The 19503-nt window shown below is 38.5% G+C and overlaps 1 protein-coding gene across 21 annotated transcripts in view; it reads right to left on the reverse strand.

The window, feature by feature from the left end:
- Positions 1-19503, reverse strand: part of SYNE1 (spectrin repeat containing nuclear envelope protein 1) — a 519329-nt gene that overhangs the window by 141750 nt on the left and 358076 nt on the right. For 15 of the 21 annotated variants that reach the window (XM_055114235.2, XM_034963099.3, XM_055114231.2 and 12 more), the window contains 4 exons: positions 17833-18006; positions 14134-14325; positions 5207-5341; positions 4099-4208 (listed from right to left, as the gene is read on the reverse strand). In XM_055114235.2, the coding sequence (XP_054970210.2) occupies positions 4099-4208; positions 5207-5341; positions 14134-14325; positions 17833-18006 (611 nt within the window). The remainder of the gene's footprint in view (positions 1-4098; positions 4209-5206; positions 5342-14133; positions 14326-17832; positions 18007-19503) is intronic. The other 6 variants (XM_055114240.2, XM_055114244.2, XM_008963896.5 and 3 more) reach the window with 1 other exon arrangement.

Here is a 19503-nt window from a genome sequence, read left to right on the forward strand (position 1 = left end):
GCTGGGTGTGGTGGCTCATGCCCAGCACTTTGGGAGGCCGAGGCAGGTGGATCACCTGAGATCAGGAGTTCAAGACCAGCCTGGGCAACATGATGAAACCTCATTTCTACTAAAAATACAAAAATTAGCCAGGCATGGTGGTGCACACCTGTTGTCCCAGCTACTCGGGAGGCTGAGGCAGGAGAATCACTTGAACCCAGGAAGCAGATGTTGTGGTGAGCTGAGATTGCACCACTGTACTCTTCTTGGTGACAGAGCAAGACTCCATCTCAAAAAAAAAAAAAAAGATGAAAACAGGAACAACCTAGGGTGGCTGAATTTCCACGGATCTTCATTCTTCAGGACCTTTGAAGTCCTAACTAAAACCGTGTCATCTAAAAGGAATACTAGATATTAATTAATATTTTGATGCAGGGCCTTTTGCTCAAGTGAAAAAAAAAGAATAACAAGTGTGTTGGCAGGATAATACCCAAAGCCAATTATTCTTAGAATAAATGTAAACACAACAGTGTCTTTAGATAAGTCTCTAGAAATAAGACTTAAAATTTCTGTAAACTAGCCAGGCACAGTGGCTCACACCTGTAATCCCAACACTTTGGGAATCTGAGGCAAGAGGATCACTTGAGCCCAGGAGTTTGAGCCCAGCCTGGGCAACATAGCCAGACCCTGTCTCTACAAAAAAAAATTCAAAAATTAGCCAGGCATGGTGGTACATGCTGGTAGTCCCAGCTACTTTGGAGGCTAAGGCAAGAAAATCATTTGAGCCTGGGAGTTCAAGGCTGCAGTAAGCTATAATCACACCACTGCACTCCGGCCTAGGTGACAGACTGAGACCCTGTCTCAAGAAAAATAAAACTCTTAAAATGTGTGATGAAGGGATTCCACTCCTAGGATATAATGCAGAGAATCTTTCCCATCTGAGAGACATGTAGGAAGTTAATTTAAACAATGCTAAAAGCAGCAATCTTAGGGCTGGGCGTGGTGGCTCACACCTGTAAATACAGCATTTTGGGAGGCCAAGGTGGGTGGATCACTTAGGTCTGGAGTTCAAGACCAGCCTGGCCAACATGGTGAAACCCCATCTCTACTGAAAACACAATTAGCCAAGCATAGTGGTGGGCACCTGTAATCCCAGCTACTCGAGAGGCTAAGGCAGGAGAATCACTTGTACCCAGGAGGAAGAGGTTGCAGTGAGCTGAGATCACATCACTGCACTCCAGCCTGGGCAATGCAGCAAGACTCTGTCTCAGAAAAAAAAAAAAAAAAAGCAATAGTAACAATAATAATAATGGCAATGGCAATAGTGCAAATATCCAGCAATAAGAAAATGGGTGAATAAATTATGTTCACAAAATAAAATACTATTAAACAGTTAAAATGAAGAACTAGATCTATATCTCAACATGAATATATCTCAAAAAATAATGGCGAGTGAAAAAAATGCCAAAACATAATTGATACCTTCAGTTGAGTGTCTATAATATTAGTATCTGAATTTTTCTATTTTCTAAAAATTATTTTTAAAAAGCTTTGAAGTTCCTATGAGGTTAAATTTCTTTATTGCTTTTTTCTTTTGTGGTAATAGCCTATAGTATAGCACTTTTAATTCATTTGTATTTACATAAAAATTTGTAATAAAACCAGAGGAATATTTAATATTTATAGTCTTACATTTAATCATTGACACATGTACAACACCAGTAGCAAACCTTTTAAAACATAGCCTTTTGTTCCCCATGAAAATTATTCTTCTTTCCTTTTATATTTACATCAACAAATTTCCAGTTGTTTTTCCTTAGTAATCTTGGAAGGCACCCTCCATCAACCCTCGACAAGTAACATAGTACTTATTCCTTATACGGCAAATGTGTGACTCTATAAAGTAGGTCATGCCCTTCCCACAGAGGTTTCCTTACACAAACCAAGTCACATTTATAGTCTTAGAAAAGCAGCTGGCAAGTTAAGGGCTGAATATCATCAGGCTTTTTCCTAGCAAGGTTTATATATATATACATATATATTTACTTTGGAATGTAGATATCATTAATTCATGGTTAATTGTTTGCCTGGTACCCAAAGGCTTGAAAACAGGCTGAGCTGTTATCAACTGCATATAAAGGTGAAGTTTCTTAAAAATTTGTATAAAAGTTAAAGAATTTATAAGTAGTCTTTAAAGTGAATCTTATATAGAAAGCCAGTACTGCACTGCAAATTTATTTTTAAAATATTTTTTATATTTGAAAGAGTAACTTACAGTTGTTTGTATTTCATTTAGGTCCTTTCCAAAGCTAAAGGCCAAGGAAAGAAAAAAATATATATGGTAATAAAGTTGCAGAAGATCCCTTCTGCTCCTTTAGTGATGATACATACAGAGAGGAAACAATGCTGGATGGGTTCTTTGTCAAAATATTTGTTTGGCAAAAATATTCAGAAAACTATGCAAGATAAGTAAACGTTTTAGAGGACCTGGAATGTAACGTGAAGGCAAGTCTCGGCTCAATCAACATGAAAGAAACAGTCTCATTTTGGGTTTATTACAGACACATATTCATGGTCTAATCAGCATCTTTAAGCATGATACACAACAGACAGTTTTTAAACTCCTTTATATTTTTAAGGCAATTTTTACAGTTTTAGGGTTATTTAAAGTCAATCCCTGCCTATAGATGCCATAATACTATTCATTCCTATTCTTTTACATTGATATTTATTAGCCATGTCAAAACTTTCACAGATTTTTGTTTTGTTTTCCTTTTCTTGAATGCCTTCCTATTTCCTACATATTTTGTCACAATATATCTGCTGCAATTGCATTTTAGTTTGTTTATTCTCCTATCACTTGCCCTCAGAATTCATATATATGTATATATGTGTGTGTATATGTAACAGACTGTACATAGTCAGCATTGACGTCATATGTCAGCACTGATTAAACTGCAAAAAAAAGTTTAATTCCTATGTCGTCCATCTCTAAAATGTTTTTTTTATTATTGACGGTCTATTCTAGTTCTTATCTACACACATACTCTACTTTCAACTTTATATCACATTTTTACTTAGCATCATACATTTATTTTTTGATACGGTGACATCACTTTTGGTTAAGATTATATATGTATAAAATTTTCTTCAACTTTTTTATAGTAGTGAGCATTTATGTCTTTTTAATTATTTTGTATTACAAATAATATTTCCAAAACCACCTTCATAATACATATTTCCTCCTTTATGTTACTTCCCCTAAAAAATGACTATTCAGAAATGGGAAATGGAGTCAAAGTTATTTGCCAAAGGATACTACCAAATTACAACTTTTAGTAATACATAAACACAGAGGTTGCAAGAAAACTTTTTTTTTTATGTTTTAGATTTCAAAGAAAGTTTTCCTGTATATCTTCTCAGTTGACATTCATAATTATCACAAAACTTCTGTGATGACATTAGTGGATTATTATTCTAAATTCTACAGAGGAGGCTCACAGTCGAGTGACTTTTCCAAAGTGACCTTCGTGGAACTAGAATAAAACTCAGACCTGCCTCAAAATATAGTGGTGCTTCCACACTGCTGCAATTCCTCTATGACCTTTTAAATAAAAGTCTTAAACTTGAAAATTCTCCAACTTCCTTAATTTTTCTTGACTCTTCTGTGTAGAAGACTTTGAAAGTCTTCACTCCAGACCAAGATTTCAAAATATTTAACGGGCCCCTGCATTTATTTTTTAGAATGTTGTTAGAGCAAGGTAAGCTCTTATAGAGAGAATGCTCTTCAGTTAGATATAATCATTCAATTAGAAACATCATGTATCTCATATATAATGCATTTCTTATTTGATTAAAAAGATGAACTCATGAGCATCTTTGGACAGATAGGCTGCGCACACTGGAAGGAGGGCAAACAAGTAAGCTTACTACAGGCACTATGCTCAGGCAATGCAACAAAATGTTCAAAATGCAGGTACATTTACTACCCTAAAGTAAAAATGAGATGATTAAATTTTGCAGAAGATGTTTAAAATAAAATTTTGAGTGAGATGTTTACTTTTCTTCAAATGTCAGGGAAACACAATGAAGAGAAAATGGAAGCATTTTGAAACATACCCAGCATCACCAGAAGTCTCTGCCGCCGAATGTTGAATTAGAATCTCCTCTCCACGACTGGCTACTGAGCGAAGGAGACTCTTCTGCTCGGCTAATTCCTGTTCTAACTCCTGCTCAAGGGAAAGGACAAACGCAAACACATTTGCTACTTTATGATTATTGCCTACAATCATAGTTCTAGCTATAAAATTCTCAGAGAACTTCGGTAGTGAGCTTTTAAGTTTGCATATTGCATAAAGCGTGTGGTTTATGTAAATATTCAAATGTGTCTCCAGAGTACTCTGTAGTGTTCTTTTGCTTTGATACAGGATACCTCTGAAAAATCTGGGGGTTAAAAAAAAAAAAAAAAAAAAAAAAAAACCACCAATGGGAAAAGAAAATTTTGCCGGGCAATAGTGCCCTCAAGTGGTACAAAACATACTCTCATGTTTCAAAATCAATATTGTCATGCTAAAAGGATAGATCCTTGGGAAAAGTGGCTTTTTAAGTTCTCCACTTAATTGATAAATTAGGTTATCAATAGATTTGGCTTTAATTCCTCATTATTTATAATAAATCCTCTTGTTATTTGAGAAAATAAAATATTTGAATATGCTTTTTACATATAGTTAAGGTACCAATGAGAAATCATTCTTATTCATCAAAGTTCATTTGTTTCACTAGGCAACAATTAGCAATCCTATTTTGTAACGGCATCTACTTGAAAGTAAAAATACAAACTGCATTCATTAAAAAAAATAACAAACATGCAACTTACACTTTCACCAAACCTCAAAAGGCTTTCCTGAGATTTATATTAAAATTAAATAGATTCAGAGGGCAAATCTGAAAACAGAATAGGTATCTCTGGTAAAGAAGATGAGAGCCATGTTACACTATTTGTAAACCTAAACACAAGCTTTTCTTAAAGACTGGATTTTCAAATGACCAATCATCCCAGTGGTCATGAGTCAATATACTGAAACACCCACATCTTGCTTCATTCAAAGAGAAGATAAAGAGATGCTCTCTTTAGTACAGAAGCAACTTGTCTGTCCTTCTGAAATATGCCTCTCAGGTTCTTCCCTGGGCAGATCTGCAAGCTAGAGAGAGGTAGGAAACACTTTACTTTTTGTTGCTGGAGACTGCTCTGCCGCTGCTGGGTCCATGTGGTGCGAGCTTGGGCCAGCCATTCCTGGACGCCGGGGCTCTGCGTGGCTGTTAGGTCAACATCGCTCTCCTCCTTCTCCTGTGCTGTTCCCTGCTTTTAACGAGGCAGAAATCAAGTCATGCTACACACCGGAAAACCTTAACCAAAGGGGAGAGAAGGCTACTTTGGTGTGATCTATGTAATGATACCAAAGTGGCTCCACTGGGATGTGAAACCACATTTTTTAAAAAAAACAGTAACACAAAACCCATCTAAGTTATGGCATTTGCAGGAGCAAGAACAAGAAACAGATAATCACACATAGAACTGTTTGAGGGGAAAACCCATGTATTTAGAGGTTAGTCTTTTAGCTGACCAATGTGGTCATCAGATATTCCAGAATTTTTTTCCACAAAAACATAACTCAAGATCCTTTGATGAGTTTAAGTCACACAAAGGTAAACTGTTTCTCAAATGATCATTACCCACAATAATTGTGTCTCTCCCGTGAAAGCATTACCCTGCCCTATGTCACTTTCTCTAATCCAGGTCCAGACAATGAAAGATTTTTAGAATAATCTTCCTAAAAATTTTTCTAAAAGATTATTAATCAAAGACATTTTAATGTCTTTGAGAAGCAAAAAGTTCACTGTTCTGTAAGGCATCATACTCTCTGGAATTCAGTAAGAACTTAAACTTGATTCTCAGTTCATATGGGAGAAAATGTACTGCAGCATAGAAGCAAGGAGTCTAAACAAGGGTTTCCCAGGCCGGCCGGACATCCTCTGTTCCACCTTTCACAGACCAGGTCTTGACCTCTATGTCACAGAGCCTCACCTCCACCACAGGTAACTCAAGTCCCAAGACACTGAACTAGGCAGGAAGCCTCATCCCTGATACTGGTCTGTGTAAACCTTCTGTGTCTACCCTACTAGGGCGATAGATTTAAATTATTCCTAGAATTCTCTATCTTTGAGAGTCTGCTGTTTATATGATAATATTTATAGACTGACCTACATAATTAATAGACCGTACTCAAAGATGAAAACTCTTTAAGAGTCTTTCTTTCAGAACCATCAATTAGCACATTAAAAAAAGTCATTTACTGTGGGCACATGTGGTTACCATTTTACAAATTCAAAGCTTAATTGAGCCTTGAGAGGTCAGTGGTGTGATTATTAAAGGTGAGATCTCTGAAAAAGTACCCTTCACTCCCTCCATCACCATCACCAGAAACTGGCCCATTGCTAAGCTGGCTTGGAGAAAGTCTGACTAAAGGAGAAAGACCAAAGTAATGACTCAGCACCTAGGCAAGAGTTGATCCTTCCTGCCTGATTATTCTAATGGAATTTGAAAGGCCCTAAAATGTTGCCCATCAAATGGGATTAGTTCTGAATGAGAGCTTTTCTACTCACATAGATTCATCTGTCAAAGGATAAATTATAATTTCAATATAACTCATTCACTACTTATTAAGCACTCACTAGACACTGTTCTAGAAGCTGGGAGTGTTTTGGAAGCCAGATGAGGGCCCTGGCGGGGAGTTAGACTATAAACGAACAAGATAACTGAGCTGATGATAAGGCCTACAGAGACAGATAATGGGATAGAAAGTTTTAGGGAGGCCTAAGGAAGCATCTTTAGAAGAGACAATTGCACTCTGCATGAGGAGAGACCACCAGCCTTGCAAAGATCTAGAGTGAGGGCATTCAGACCCAGGGAACAGTTGGCACAAAGACCCTAAGGTGAAAGAAATTTGCCATTTCAGAGAAAACAGAGCAGTGAAGAGGACAGCGGGGCTGGCGTACCATGGGGCAGAGGAAGGATATTTTACAGGTTGCTTCCACGGAGGAGCCTCCTGCCATCTATTTCTGGAGCTGCTGCTCCCCTGCCCCTGGTTGTTCTTTGCAATGTCTGAGCACAACGTGGGACCCAGCCATTCCAGCTCATCCAACCTAACTGCCCACAGAGACCCTTCTCTCGCTCTCTTTCTTTCAGAGTTTTATACTCACCATTTTAGGGAAATAGATGGGATCTGTTTACCTTTCTGTTTCTTCTTTTTTTCATTAGAATCTCATGATTAAATTGTCTAATAGACTTTATCTTTATCTTTGCAAGGCGGTGTCAGTGCTTGAAGCTAAATGAACAGTAAAAACCTGTAGGTAATAGTATATAAAACTTTCTCCCAGATTCTGAGCCCACCCGAGCTCAGAGGTACTTCCTTTCCTTTCAGATGATCCAGCCAGAGATTGCAGTTTAGGTATAACAACGGGAGTGCAATGGTCTAATATATGCTAGTTGCATTTTGCAAGACCTTCAGAATGGGTGACTAGTGACACTAAATTCTCCACCTTCCGTGGAATTTCTCAAAGATAAGCAGTGATTTTCCTAAAGATGGGAAGTTTGGGTGGATGGGCATTCTCCCAGAACTGGAACCCATGATTTTCTGCATGAAAACAGATTCTCTCTCATCTAAGAATCCACCACCTTCTAAGAATAAGTTCTAAAAGATCGTGGTTCTTCCAAGCAAAGTTGAAACAGCAGTTCAAAAGGAACCCATAGAAAATGGCCTCAAGAAATCAGTGGACGAGACTGAAAGTTGTCCCCATCAGAGCTGCTCCAGCTGCCAATGTGGTGGCCCTGGCCATGACCTGCTGACTTGCTTTTGTGGGATCCAGGCCACTTCCTCTCTGCTTTTCTCTTCAGCAAAAATTTGTTTTTCAGAGCCCGGCCTGAAGACTCCCTTGGAAACTTCTCCCAGCCCTGATCCCAACACGCTCTTCTACGCCAGTTACTATGGTCTGATTGAGAGAGGCTGGCTCAAGTTCCTTACACCAAATTTGGATTTGGAACACTGACAATCGAAATGTTAGGTCTTAACAACTTCCTCACTTTTATATGCACAGATATACATTCAGATTCTATGCGGTTAGACTCAGTTTTTCAGTGAGTGAATTTTTCTCTGAATGATTTAGTCATTGTGAAACATAAGACTTGGACCACAGGAAGCAAACCATGATTAAGAATCCAGTTCAAATTTCATTCTCTTTCCCCTGGGGATAAGAAGGTGCAGCCAGAAGGAATGTAATTATGGTAATTACTTTCTCTGAGGTGTGATAACAGTTTTCTGCCATACCTAGGGAATGCGGAGGTTAGGTGGTTTCTGTCACCAGTCCCCACTGGGTGGGGCTACATAAACTTTATTTTGGAAATACTAGAACAGTAACCACTTTTGCCAGGAACATTCCTTGGAAGATGAATGAGGACTGGGCAATGCTAAACATTAAATAAAACATTTCTTTATAAAGCTTTTTATTATTTTATGGGGCAATCTCTCTGTTCTTTTAATGAATGATAATGTGTGAAAAAGACCCAGCTTCATGAAGATACCACGTAATTCAGGAGATCTAACTACATGCCCTTAAGATCTTCATATAGAGAAGCAGTCTATTTGATAGGAAACAAAAAAGCATAGTCATTCACTGATACCCATGCAAGTCAAATTAGTTAAAAGGAATGGAGGTAAGAGGTATTACCATCTCCCAGCTTCAGTAGCACTAAGTAATGGTGTGCTTACAGACTTAGGAAGGTATTCCAACCCTCCTGAATCATCCAAGCCCCAATTAAAGGGCATTAACATTGCTGAGGGCTGCATTTAATGGATGATTTGTTTTCTGCAATTAACTTTAGTTAATTTCAGATTAACTCCAAATTATTTTTAGTTCTCTACATAAAGGGACATGATCCTTTTCATGGCAATAATAATGTAAACAGGGCTCCTTTTCTTCCCACAGATGGAAAAACAATCTTCCAGGAAGCTCTAATTATTTTAAAAGATCTATAATATTTTATATGCTGGGAACTTCATTAGATGAAAGATGATGGAATTTATAGATAGTTTAAAAATAAACAGTAACCAATTTCCATGTAGTAAAACACTACCACATTTTTCTGTATTTACACTTCACCCAATGTGGGCAGGGTCAGGACTTGACTCAGTTTAAAGAATTCCCGTGGACCTGGGCAGGATCTGCTGGGTGTGGACACCACAGTGGTGTGTACATGCTCAGTCCAGCCCGCTAAGTCTCAAGCCTGGCCTTTCAGCATAGCAGAAGCTTCTTCGTCTCAAAGAATGTGATTTGGAAACAGTTGGTTATTGTTATTAATTATTTTAACTGCTGCAATTTGAGCATTTATTGTATTACTTGCATTTAAATCCTCACTGTTTTTTTTTCTTTTTGATTATTTTTTCCACATGTTCTAAAGAATTTTTTTAAGTTAAATATTATTATCCATATTTTACAGATGAGAAAACTGATCCGTAAGAAAGTTGTGGGAAATTTAAGGCTCTTGCCCCAGGTCACCTCGTTAATAATGAATGGGAAAAAGATAAACAGATTTCAATCCTGGCTTGTGGATATGCTTTCTTTGGCACACAAATTATTTTAAAATTTTAGATTTAAATGTCAACGTTTAAAAGTTGGGAGGCTTTAGAAATAAATCCACATTCCCTATCTCTTGAAAAACTAGAAGATCCAGCAATGCCACTTGTAAATTCTTGTGTGATAATAGCTAGAGCTTAGTAACAGCTGCTTCTTAGACAGGAGACCAGCTTGCCAAGGGCCAGGCTGGGCCTGCTCCCCTCATTGGTTTTGCCCTTCCCAGGCCACTAGACCTTGGAATTTGTGGTTCCTGCCTTGTTTAATCCCTCTTGTGCTTGTGAGTGAGGATCAGGCCACCCCTTCCCTTACTACCTGCCTCTAGGGGTAGGGTGGGGCAAGGGAGTAATAAGAGCTTTATAAATGATTGCTATCCTACCTAGGAAACTTTCAAGGCTTTCCCTTTATTTTAGCTTCTTTAGAAATTAAGTTCATTCAGAGATCACCACTGAAAATAGAAGAAAGCATTATGTATTAGACCTATAATAGCTGTTTACAAAACTAGGTGAATTGCTGTCTACTTTTACAGCTAGAAAATCATTCTACTTCTGTTCAGTTTTAGTATGTGTAACCTTTTCTTTTGACTTTAATTACAAAGTCACATTGCATGTGCATTTTCAAGTGTGTAAATCCAAGTGAAAAGTTATATTTTTTATTTGCATCTATTTACCCAACACAGAGTTCAAACGTCTTTTCATATGTTCATTGTCCATTTGTATTTCTTTTCCTGTGAATTATCTCTTCATATCTTTTGTCCATATTCTATTATTTGATCTTTCCTTATTGTTTTACAAAAGATTTGTGAATTGTATAGTTTCTTCCCTGTTTGTCTATGTCTTTTGTTTTATTTTGTGTTACTCATTCCTCCCTGTCTATGTCTTTCAACTTGGTTACTTTTTTGGGGGTGGGGGAGGGGGGTCATACAGAACTTTTTTATTTTTGTGTAGTAGTTTCATTTTTATTTGTTTATTTATTTATTTACTTATTCATTTTTGAGATGGAGTTTCACTCCTGTTGCCCAGGCGGAGTGCAATGGCGTGATCTCGGCTCACTGCAACCTCTGCCTCCTCGGTTCAAGTGATTCTCTTGCCTCAGCCTCCTGAGTAGCTGGGATTACAGGTTCCCACCACCACACCTGGCTAATTTTGTACTTTTAGTAGAGACGGAGTTTCACTATGTTGGCTAGGCTGGTCTCGAACTCCTGACCTCAGGTGATCCACCCGCCTCAGCCTCCCAAAGTGCTGGGATTACAGGTGGGAGCCATGGCCCATTTGTTTATTTTTTTAGTTGGCGTCTCACACTGTCACCCAGGCTGCAGTGCAGTGGCACAATCATAGCTCGCTGCAGCCTCAACCACCTGGGCTTAAGGGATTCTCCCACCTCCTCCCAGCTTCTCCCACCCCAGCTTCCTTAGTAGCTGGGACCACAGGTGTGTGCCACCACACCCGGCTAATGTTTTTATTATTTGTAGAGATGGGGTTTTGCTATGATACCCAGGCTGGTCTTGAATTTCTGGGCTCAAGCAATTCTCCCTTCTTAGCCTCCCAAACTGCTAAGATTACAGGCATAAGCCACCACGCCCTGCCCATGTATTAGTTTAAAAGAAGCTATAAAATTATGGGTTTGGGGTATACTGGCAAAGGTTTTCCCTATCCTAAGATTAAAAAAAAAATCATACATTGAGTACCTTGCAGACTTAAGTTTTATATTTAAATCTTTGATCCACCTGTGATACATTTTTCTGTAAAGTATGGGGTAGAAAATACAGTTTATCACGTTTCAAGTGATTATTTACAGAGTGAGTCATATTTTGTCCACTGATTTGTAATGCCACCTAAAATATTTATCAAATTCCTTTATATACCAAATCTCTTTCTGGAATAGTTCTTGTTTAATTTTCTGTTCACATATTTATTGTGCCAACACCAAACTATTTTAATTATTATAATATTGTATTTTAATATATGATTAGACTGGCTGGCCATGGTAGCTCACGCCTATAATCTCAGCACTTTGGGAGGCTGAGGTGGGTGGATTGCCTGTGCTCAGGAGTTCAAGACCAGCCTGGGCAACATTGAGAGACCTCCATCTCTATAAAAAATAAAAAAAATTAGCTGGGCATGGTGGTGCGCGCATATAGTCCCAGCTACTTGGGAGGCTGAGGTGGGAGCATTACTTGAGACTGGGAGGCAGAGGTTGCAATGAGCTGAGATTGCGTCCCTGCAACTCCAGCCTGGGTAACAGAGCAAGACCCTGTCTCAAAAAAAACCAAAAAAAAAATCCACACACATATATGATAAGACTAATAACCCCTCAAAACTCTTCATTTTAAAAATTTTATGTGGAATATTACATTATTCCTCTAACTTGTTTTTTGTCTATATAAAAACTATAAATTCTCAACTTTTTTTTTTTTTTTTTTTTTTTGAGACAGAATTTCACTCTGTTGCCCAAGCTAGAGCACAGTGGCACAATCTCGGCTCACTTCAACCTCTGCCTCCCAGGTTCAAGCAGTTCTCATGCCTCAGCTTCCCAAGCAGCTGGGATTACAGGCATGCCCCACCACACCCGGCTAATTTTTGTATTTTTAGTAGAGATGGGGTTTCACCATGTTGGCCAGGCTGGTCTCAAACTCCCGACCTCAGGTGATCCACCTGCCTTGGCCTCCCAAATTGCTGGGGATACAGGCGTGAGCCACTGTGCTCGGTCGACTTCAATTTTTAATTTTTATTTTTTGTTGGATTCTTTTATGCTTTTCAATGACCTAACTTCATATTTTGTAATAAGCCAGTCACCTTCCTAAATTTCTCCATTGCTTCTAAATAGTTTTTAGTTGATTAAGTTTGGTTTTCCATATCATATAATCATATCATCAGCAAAAAGCCAAAAAAAAAAAAATACATAGGTTAGTCCTAACAATCATCCTCACACTGAGAAAACAGAAGCAATCACAGTGAACTTCCATGAAGTTTCCATAACAATGTTTATGTCCTACTTCCTACCAGTATTTGTATTCCAACATAGATGCTTTCCCTCCCTCCTCATTTTACTTGGAGAACAGATTGGCCTGGTCTCAACCATTATTGCAGGAGAAAGGTGTAAATGGTAAAGGAAGGCACAGTTTGGATTAGGCCACAAGAAGGAGCAGATGATACCGTCAGATGCTTATAGGGTTGGGGCAGCTAATGGGCTTCTAAACTATTTGGTCCCTGGCTTACTTAGCAAGAAGGGTAGGGAAGACCAAACTCTGCACTCTTTTTTTTTTTTTTTTTTTTTTTGAGACAGCGTCTCCCTCTGTCTCCCAGGCTGGAGTGCAGTGGTGCGATCTCAGCTCACTGTAACCTCTGCCTCCCAGGTTCAGGTTCAGGAGATTCTCCTGCCTCAGCTTCCCAAGTAGCTGGGACTACAGGCGCCCGCCACTATGCCCGGCTAATTTTTTGTATTTTTATTAGAAACGGGGTTTCACCGTGTTAGCCAGGATGGTCTCCATCTCCTGACTTCATGATCTGCCAGCCTTGGCTTCCCAAAGTGCTGGGATTACAGGTGTGCGCACCTGGCCTGTGTACTTTTTATCCTATCCGTTTCCTCCCCAACAAGAAGATTGTTCTTGCAATCACACTCCTTTTTCTTTTTCTTTTTCTTTTTCTTCTTTTTTTTTTTTTTTTGTTATGAGACAGAGTCTTGCTCTGTCGCCCAGACTGGAGTGCAGTGATATAATCTCGGCTCACTGAAACCTCCACCTCCCAGGTTCAAGCAATTCTCCTGCCTCAGTCTCCCAAGTAACTGAGATTACAGGTGTCCACCACAAGGCCCAGCTAATTTTTTTTCTTTTTTTTTTGTATTTTTAGCAGAGATGGGGTTTCACCATGTTAGCCAGTCTGGTCTCGAACTCCTGACCTCAAGTGATCTGCCTGTCTCGGCCTCCCAAAGTGCTGGGATTACAGGCGTGAGCCACGGCGCCCTGCCCACATTCCTTTTTCACCAACTTTTCCTCTATTGAGTTATTTCCATCAACGTGTAAACTTATTATTTTTCTGATCTTAAAATGAAATACTCAAATTGTGATGAATGTAAAAGAAAAAAAGAGATAAAATTTTCTTTGACCCACTTCTCCTTATAGCTTATCTCATTCCTCTATATACCACTTTACAGCAACACTCCTGGAGTAGCCTTTACTTTCCCTCTCCAGTTCCTCTCCTCTCATTGTTACTTTCATGTCAGAGTGCTTTTTGCCTCCACCACTCTGCTGAACAGCTGTTGTTAGTAGTCCTAACAAAATCTATTTGCAAATGTTTGCCAAAGTCCAAGAGTGTAAACTTAAAGCTGCATGCTAAAATGTCAGCGTAAAGCAGGTACACACACAAGTACGCGTCACTGCCAACCTGTTCCTTTACCTGGCAAACCTTAGAAGGAGCACGTGAACAGTGTGCCAACTTTCGGCTGTGGGCCAGCGGCTGGAACCCTCACCTGCATGTTGAGCTGCTTATCATGCAGGGCTCTCTGCAGCTCCAGCAGGCTCCCCTTGAGCCTTCTCAGCTTTCCAGCCAGCTGCTCGGCCTCGTCCTTGGTGTGAGCTTTGCCCTCCAGCAGCAGGTTCTCATTGTGGACTGACAGTTCTGATAAAGCCACCACCTTCTGCTCTATTTCCACCAGCATATTCTGCAGCAACAGAAATAAGAATGAAACTCACACACCTCCCCAGCCTCTGCAAAGACTGTTTCCCACAGTGAAATACAGCCCTTTGGAGTCTTTTACGAAACGGACAGGCTTTCATGATTTTTTGTAGTTTTCCCACGGCCTTGACGAGTGAGTAGTCTGTAGGCTTTTTTTTATATTTTTAAATTTATTTTTATTTTTTTAGACAGAATCTCACTCTGTCGCCCAGGCTGGAGTTTAGTGGAGCGATCTTGACTCACTGCAAGCTCCACCTCCCAGGTTCACGCCATTCTCCTGCCTCAGCCTCCCGAGTAGCTGGGACTACAGGTGCCCACCACTATGCCCGGCTACTGTTTTGTTTTTTAGTAGAGACGGGGTTTCACCTTGTTAGCTAGGATGGTCTCAATCTCCTGACCTCATGATCCGCCCACCTCGGCCTCCCAAAGTGCTGGGATTACAGGGGTGAGCCACTGCGCCTGGCCCTTTTTCGTTTTTGTTTTTTTTGAGGGAGGGTCTTGTTCTGTTGCCCAGGCTGGAGTGCATTGGCATGAACATGGCTCACTGCAGCCTCCATCTACTGGGTTCAAGGGATCCCCCTGCCTGAGCCTCCCATGTAGCTGGGATCACAGACATGTGCCACCACACTTGGCTAAATTTTTTATTTTTTCAACAGAAACAAGGTCTCACTTTGTTGCCTGGGCTGGTCTCAAACTCCTGGGCTCAGACAATGCTCCCACCTCAGCCTTCCAAAAGTGTTGGGATTACAGGTGTGAGTCACTGTGTCTGGTGACTTTTAATTGTCTGTTATGGTATTAGGGGTCCATAAAAAATTTGCCTGAGCCTCTTAATTTTTCTTTTCTTTTCTTTTTTTTTGAGACAAGGTCTCCTCTAAAATGGAGACTAAATTAGAGAAAAAGAAAAATAGCCTTTCTTCTTCCTAGATAAGACTTAAAACAAAAAACAAAAAAGACTAAAAAAAAAACAAAAAAAAAGTTTTACTTTCCTCATAAATCATTGTTTTTATATTAATTCTGCACCCTTTGAAATGTACTTTCTTCTTTAAATAAAGTAATTTGTTAATGAGAAAAGATACTTCATTTCCCTATACAAAATCAAAATTAAGAATATAAAGTCAGGCTGGGTGTGGTGGCTCTCACCTGTAATCCCAGCACTTTGGGAGGCCGAGGCAGGCAGATCGCTTGAGCTCAGGAGTTTGAGACCAGCCTGGGCAACATAGCAAAACCCCGTCTCTCCAAAAAATACAAAAAAATAAGCCAGGCGTGGTGGCACGTGCCTGTACTCCCCGCACTTGCGGGGCTGAGGTGGGAGAATTGCTTGAACCCAGGAAGTCAAGGCTGCAGTGGGCTGAGGTTGCATCACTGCTCTCCAGCCTGGGTGACAAAGTGAGACCTTGTCTCAAAAAAAAAAAAAAAAAAAAAGAATATAACATCAAACCAAAAAACTAGAACTAAGTAGAAGAGTAATACTTTTATTAAAATAGGAATTAAAAGATGATTTCCTGAGGATTATTGTTAAGAAATTAACATAATTCTGTGCAGGGTTGATTTTACCATTAGGCACAGCAAGTACAGTGCTGAGGGTCTGTGATGCTTTTAGAGCCCCAAGAAAATGTTTGATTTTAATTTCTTTTAAAATCAAAAGAAAAAAACTGAATATAATAATATGGAATACATCACAACAAATCTATTCCGAATCATTCAAGTCTTTGTACCACAGCAATTGTAAAACTGAAAACATAATTTTTAGCACTTCCATGGGGGAAACAGCCTACAAAAATGAAGTGCCCAGACCCACAAAGGACATCACGTGGTTCCAATTCTGTGTAATAGTCACCGTTATAATTAGTGTGCAACTGGATTCATATTAGATTTTAATTGACAAGATTTTAGCTGGCTTATATGTAAGATTTTAATTGAATCTAATTAAAATTTGAATTAATTTAAAGTAGTATTTTAATATTAGATTTTTAAAAACTATTTTCTGGTGTGATTTAATATGTTTCCAGTTTCTTAAAGTAAGCTTGTCCAACCCACAGACCATGGGCCGCATGTGGCCCAGGACAGCTTTGAATGTGGCCAACACAAATTCAGAAACTTTCTTAAAATGTTATTTTTTTTTTTGTAATTTTTTTTTAAGCTCATCATCTAGTGCTAGTGTATTTTATGTGTGGACCAAGACAATTCTTCTTCTTCCAATGTGGCCCAGGGAAGCCAAAAGATTGAACACCCCTGTCTTAAAGTATGGTCAAAACACTATTTTAATACTTTGGAAAAGTATTGAAATACATTACCTGGTTTATGGACTTTATGCGTTACAATAAAAACAGATATCTTCACAAGAGAGAGGTGGCAGTATGATAAAACATAACTTTGAAATGTTAGTTTGGGTGGTAACTTCAAGTGCCAAAAGGCAATGGGCTAATAGATGTTTCTTCTCAAAAAATAAACATTAGAAAGAAGATATAAAGAGCAGAAAAACTGGCATATGGCTAATTAAACTCTATCATCATGGCAAAGAATAACAGTGCTTTGCATACACATAGATAAGTTTCCCAAAGCATTAAAAAATCCGAATGAAAATGATCAATATTATGAATCTCAAATCACAAATAAGAATAGCCAAAATGGTGTACCGTAAATTAAGAAAAAAGTTAGTGTGCACTAAGTAATGATTTTCACATATTTCCTCTGAGTCCAAAAAAAAGGAATACAAAGTTGTATAAATTGATACTTAACCCTGAAGACTAGATAGGGTTTTCTAGATATTTCCTAGTTAATAAAACGAAAAAGCTTTTAAGGTATACTTCACCCATGTGCGAAGTCAAATATGAAGATCATCATTGAAGTTTGATGACAAGCATATGGGACTTCATTATCTATTCTTTATACTTATATGCATTTTTGAAAAATTCCATAATAAAGAGGTAAGAAAATAGCATTAGAATAAAGACTTTAATGCAATTACTCCTCACAGTAATTCCTAGAGCCCTAACATGGGTGGAAAACACATTCTCTGCTCCAAAAGACAGGCTTCCCATCTTCAGTCTCCCTGTTTGCCTAAAACTGACACTTGGAAAAGTTTTCCGAATAATATATCAGGATTATAACCAAAATTGCAACAGAGCACCTAGAGATACTTCCTGTTGTGTTTATTTCCAGTCTGACTGACTGCTACTGATTCTCCCCATTGGCTTTGTATTCCTTAATAAGTACTAAATATAGATACTATGGTATTTTGGTATCTACAGTTTTTAAACATGACCTTTAGGAAGCCGGAGACACTGCGGTCAATGTTTTTCAAAAAGTGAGTCCAAGTTTGGATTTCATTTAAGCTTTTATAATGTATTACTTTTCTATTCTTTAAATATATAAAGTCTATGGGTTGGGAAAAATCATATATCCACACCAAGCCTTTTTATAGTATGTTTTCTGTAGTTTAAAAAAATGTGCTTCATGATGTTGACATATTCCTTTGAGACCATTTTGGTACCTGGCAGTCCACAAGCTGGGCCTCCATGTCCATGGGCTCCTTGGGTGGACTCAGCGCAGTGTCCAGAGTGGCCTTGGTACTCAAGAGCCAGCTGTCCAGCTCATCGGCTTCACAGCGATACCTCTGCAGGGCCTGTTCCTGCCTTTGTTCCTCCAGCTGATCATTCAACTTCTCCTGTTGAATTCAGTAGAAGGTAACATAGATCACGCTAAGGTAAAATCTTGAGAATTTAACACAGTAAAGCAATGGTTCCAGGCCCTGGATGTACATAAGAATCACTGGTAAAACTTTTAAAAATTTCCTTTGCTTAGGCCACATCCCAGAACAACAATCAGAATTTCTAGGGGTGAGTCTCAAAATTGGTATTTTTAAAAAGACTCCCTAGTGATTTTAATGTGTACCTAGAGTTGAACAAGGTATTCTCAAATAACATACCTATAGGACCAGGCAGTAATAGAAATGATGGAAATCAGTCAAGGATTAGAACAAAACAATGGCATAAAGCGGTTGGTAAATGGCAGTAGACACCGGACCTCTATTTCTGGGAAGAGTAGGGAGTGATGGAGACTGTGGCAAACTGAAAAACATGCGGCCTGCCTAAAACAGCAGCCACATACAGTTTCAGGCAATTGATCCCTGTGGGAAGGGGTGGCCCAGTGTTAACTTTCATCTCCAGTAAAGGCAGAAATCCAAATTTCTAGGTTAGCTCTCTGAGTTTTTCAATGATTGCAAATAATTCATGTTGAAAAAAAAAATCCAGGTCAATCGCTTCATTTTGAAACCCCCACAAGTTTTTCATAGAGTTACTGGGGACAATATAAATGAATTAAAAGTTAACTTTTAAAATACTCTAAATACTTTATTTTAAAAATTATTTTATGAATACTTTATTATTTTAAAATTAATTTTATTGAGCCATTTAAAATAGAAATTAAGAAGTAGGGCAGACACATCGGCTTTAAATTTCTCTAATACAAGAAGTATTAGGTTGGTGCAGAAGTAATTGTGATTTTTGCCGTTACTTTTGCACAAATCTAATATATGGATATATTATTTGACTAATCATATAATAGGTAAAACTAGAGAGAGACTACACACCCAGCAACAGGGTCATGGTTAATTGCATTATGGTGTAATTAGCGCTAAATAAAATAATATTCAGTTCATATAATAAGAAATGTATTGAGAACCCATTATGTGCCAGAGAAGCTGCTAAGAGATACAAGATGATAGATACTATAAAGGTCTTTAGGGAGCCTCCAGTCTAACCAAACTATAGGAGCAACAATATGAGTAGCCTAGAAGCTTAGGGCCAAGAATTTACGAGAGAACAAATAAAAAAGGAAGACAGCTGATTTTTAACACAGATATTACTGCTGCCCAAATTTGTCTCTATATTAAATAATATTTAAATTAAGTAATGTGGGAACCAGAATTGCAAGAGTATTTTCATGAATTACTATGAATTGGCTAACAGTGACTAAGTAGGATTTATTATTTATAGTATTAGTAATATCATCCATCAAATACTGTCTTGTAAACATAGCAAACCATTATGCAAATCCTCTACAATTATTCTTCACAAGGCTCGTGTCTACCAAGAATTTGCTTTCCACATTCTCAATATTTCACGCCTGAAATGAGTCAGAAAGGAGTCAAAGGACATATTCA

The sequence above is a fragment of the Pan paniscus genome, chromosome 5 (assembly GCF_029289425.2).
Source record: "Pan paniscus chromosome 5, NHGRI_mPanPan1-v2.0_pri, whole genome shotgun sequence".
In the NCBI taxonomy this organism is placed as follows: Eukaryota; Metazoa; Chordata; class Mammalia; order Primates; family Hominidae; genus Pan; species Pan paniscus.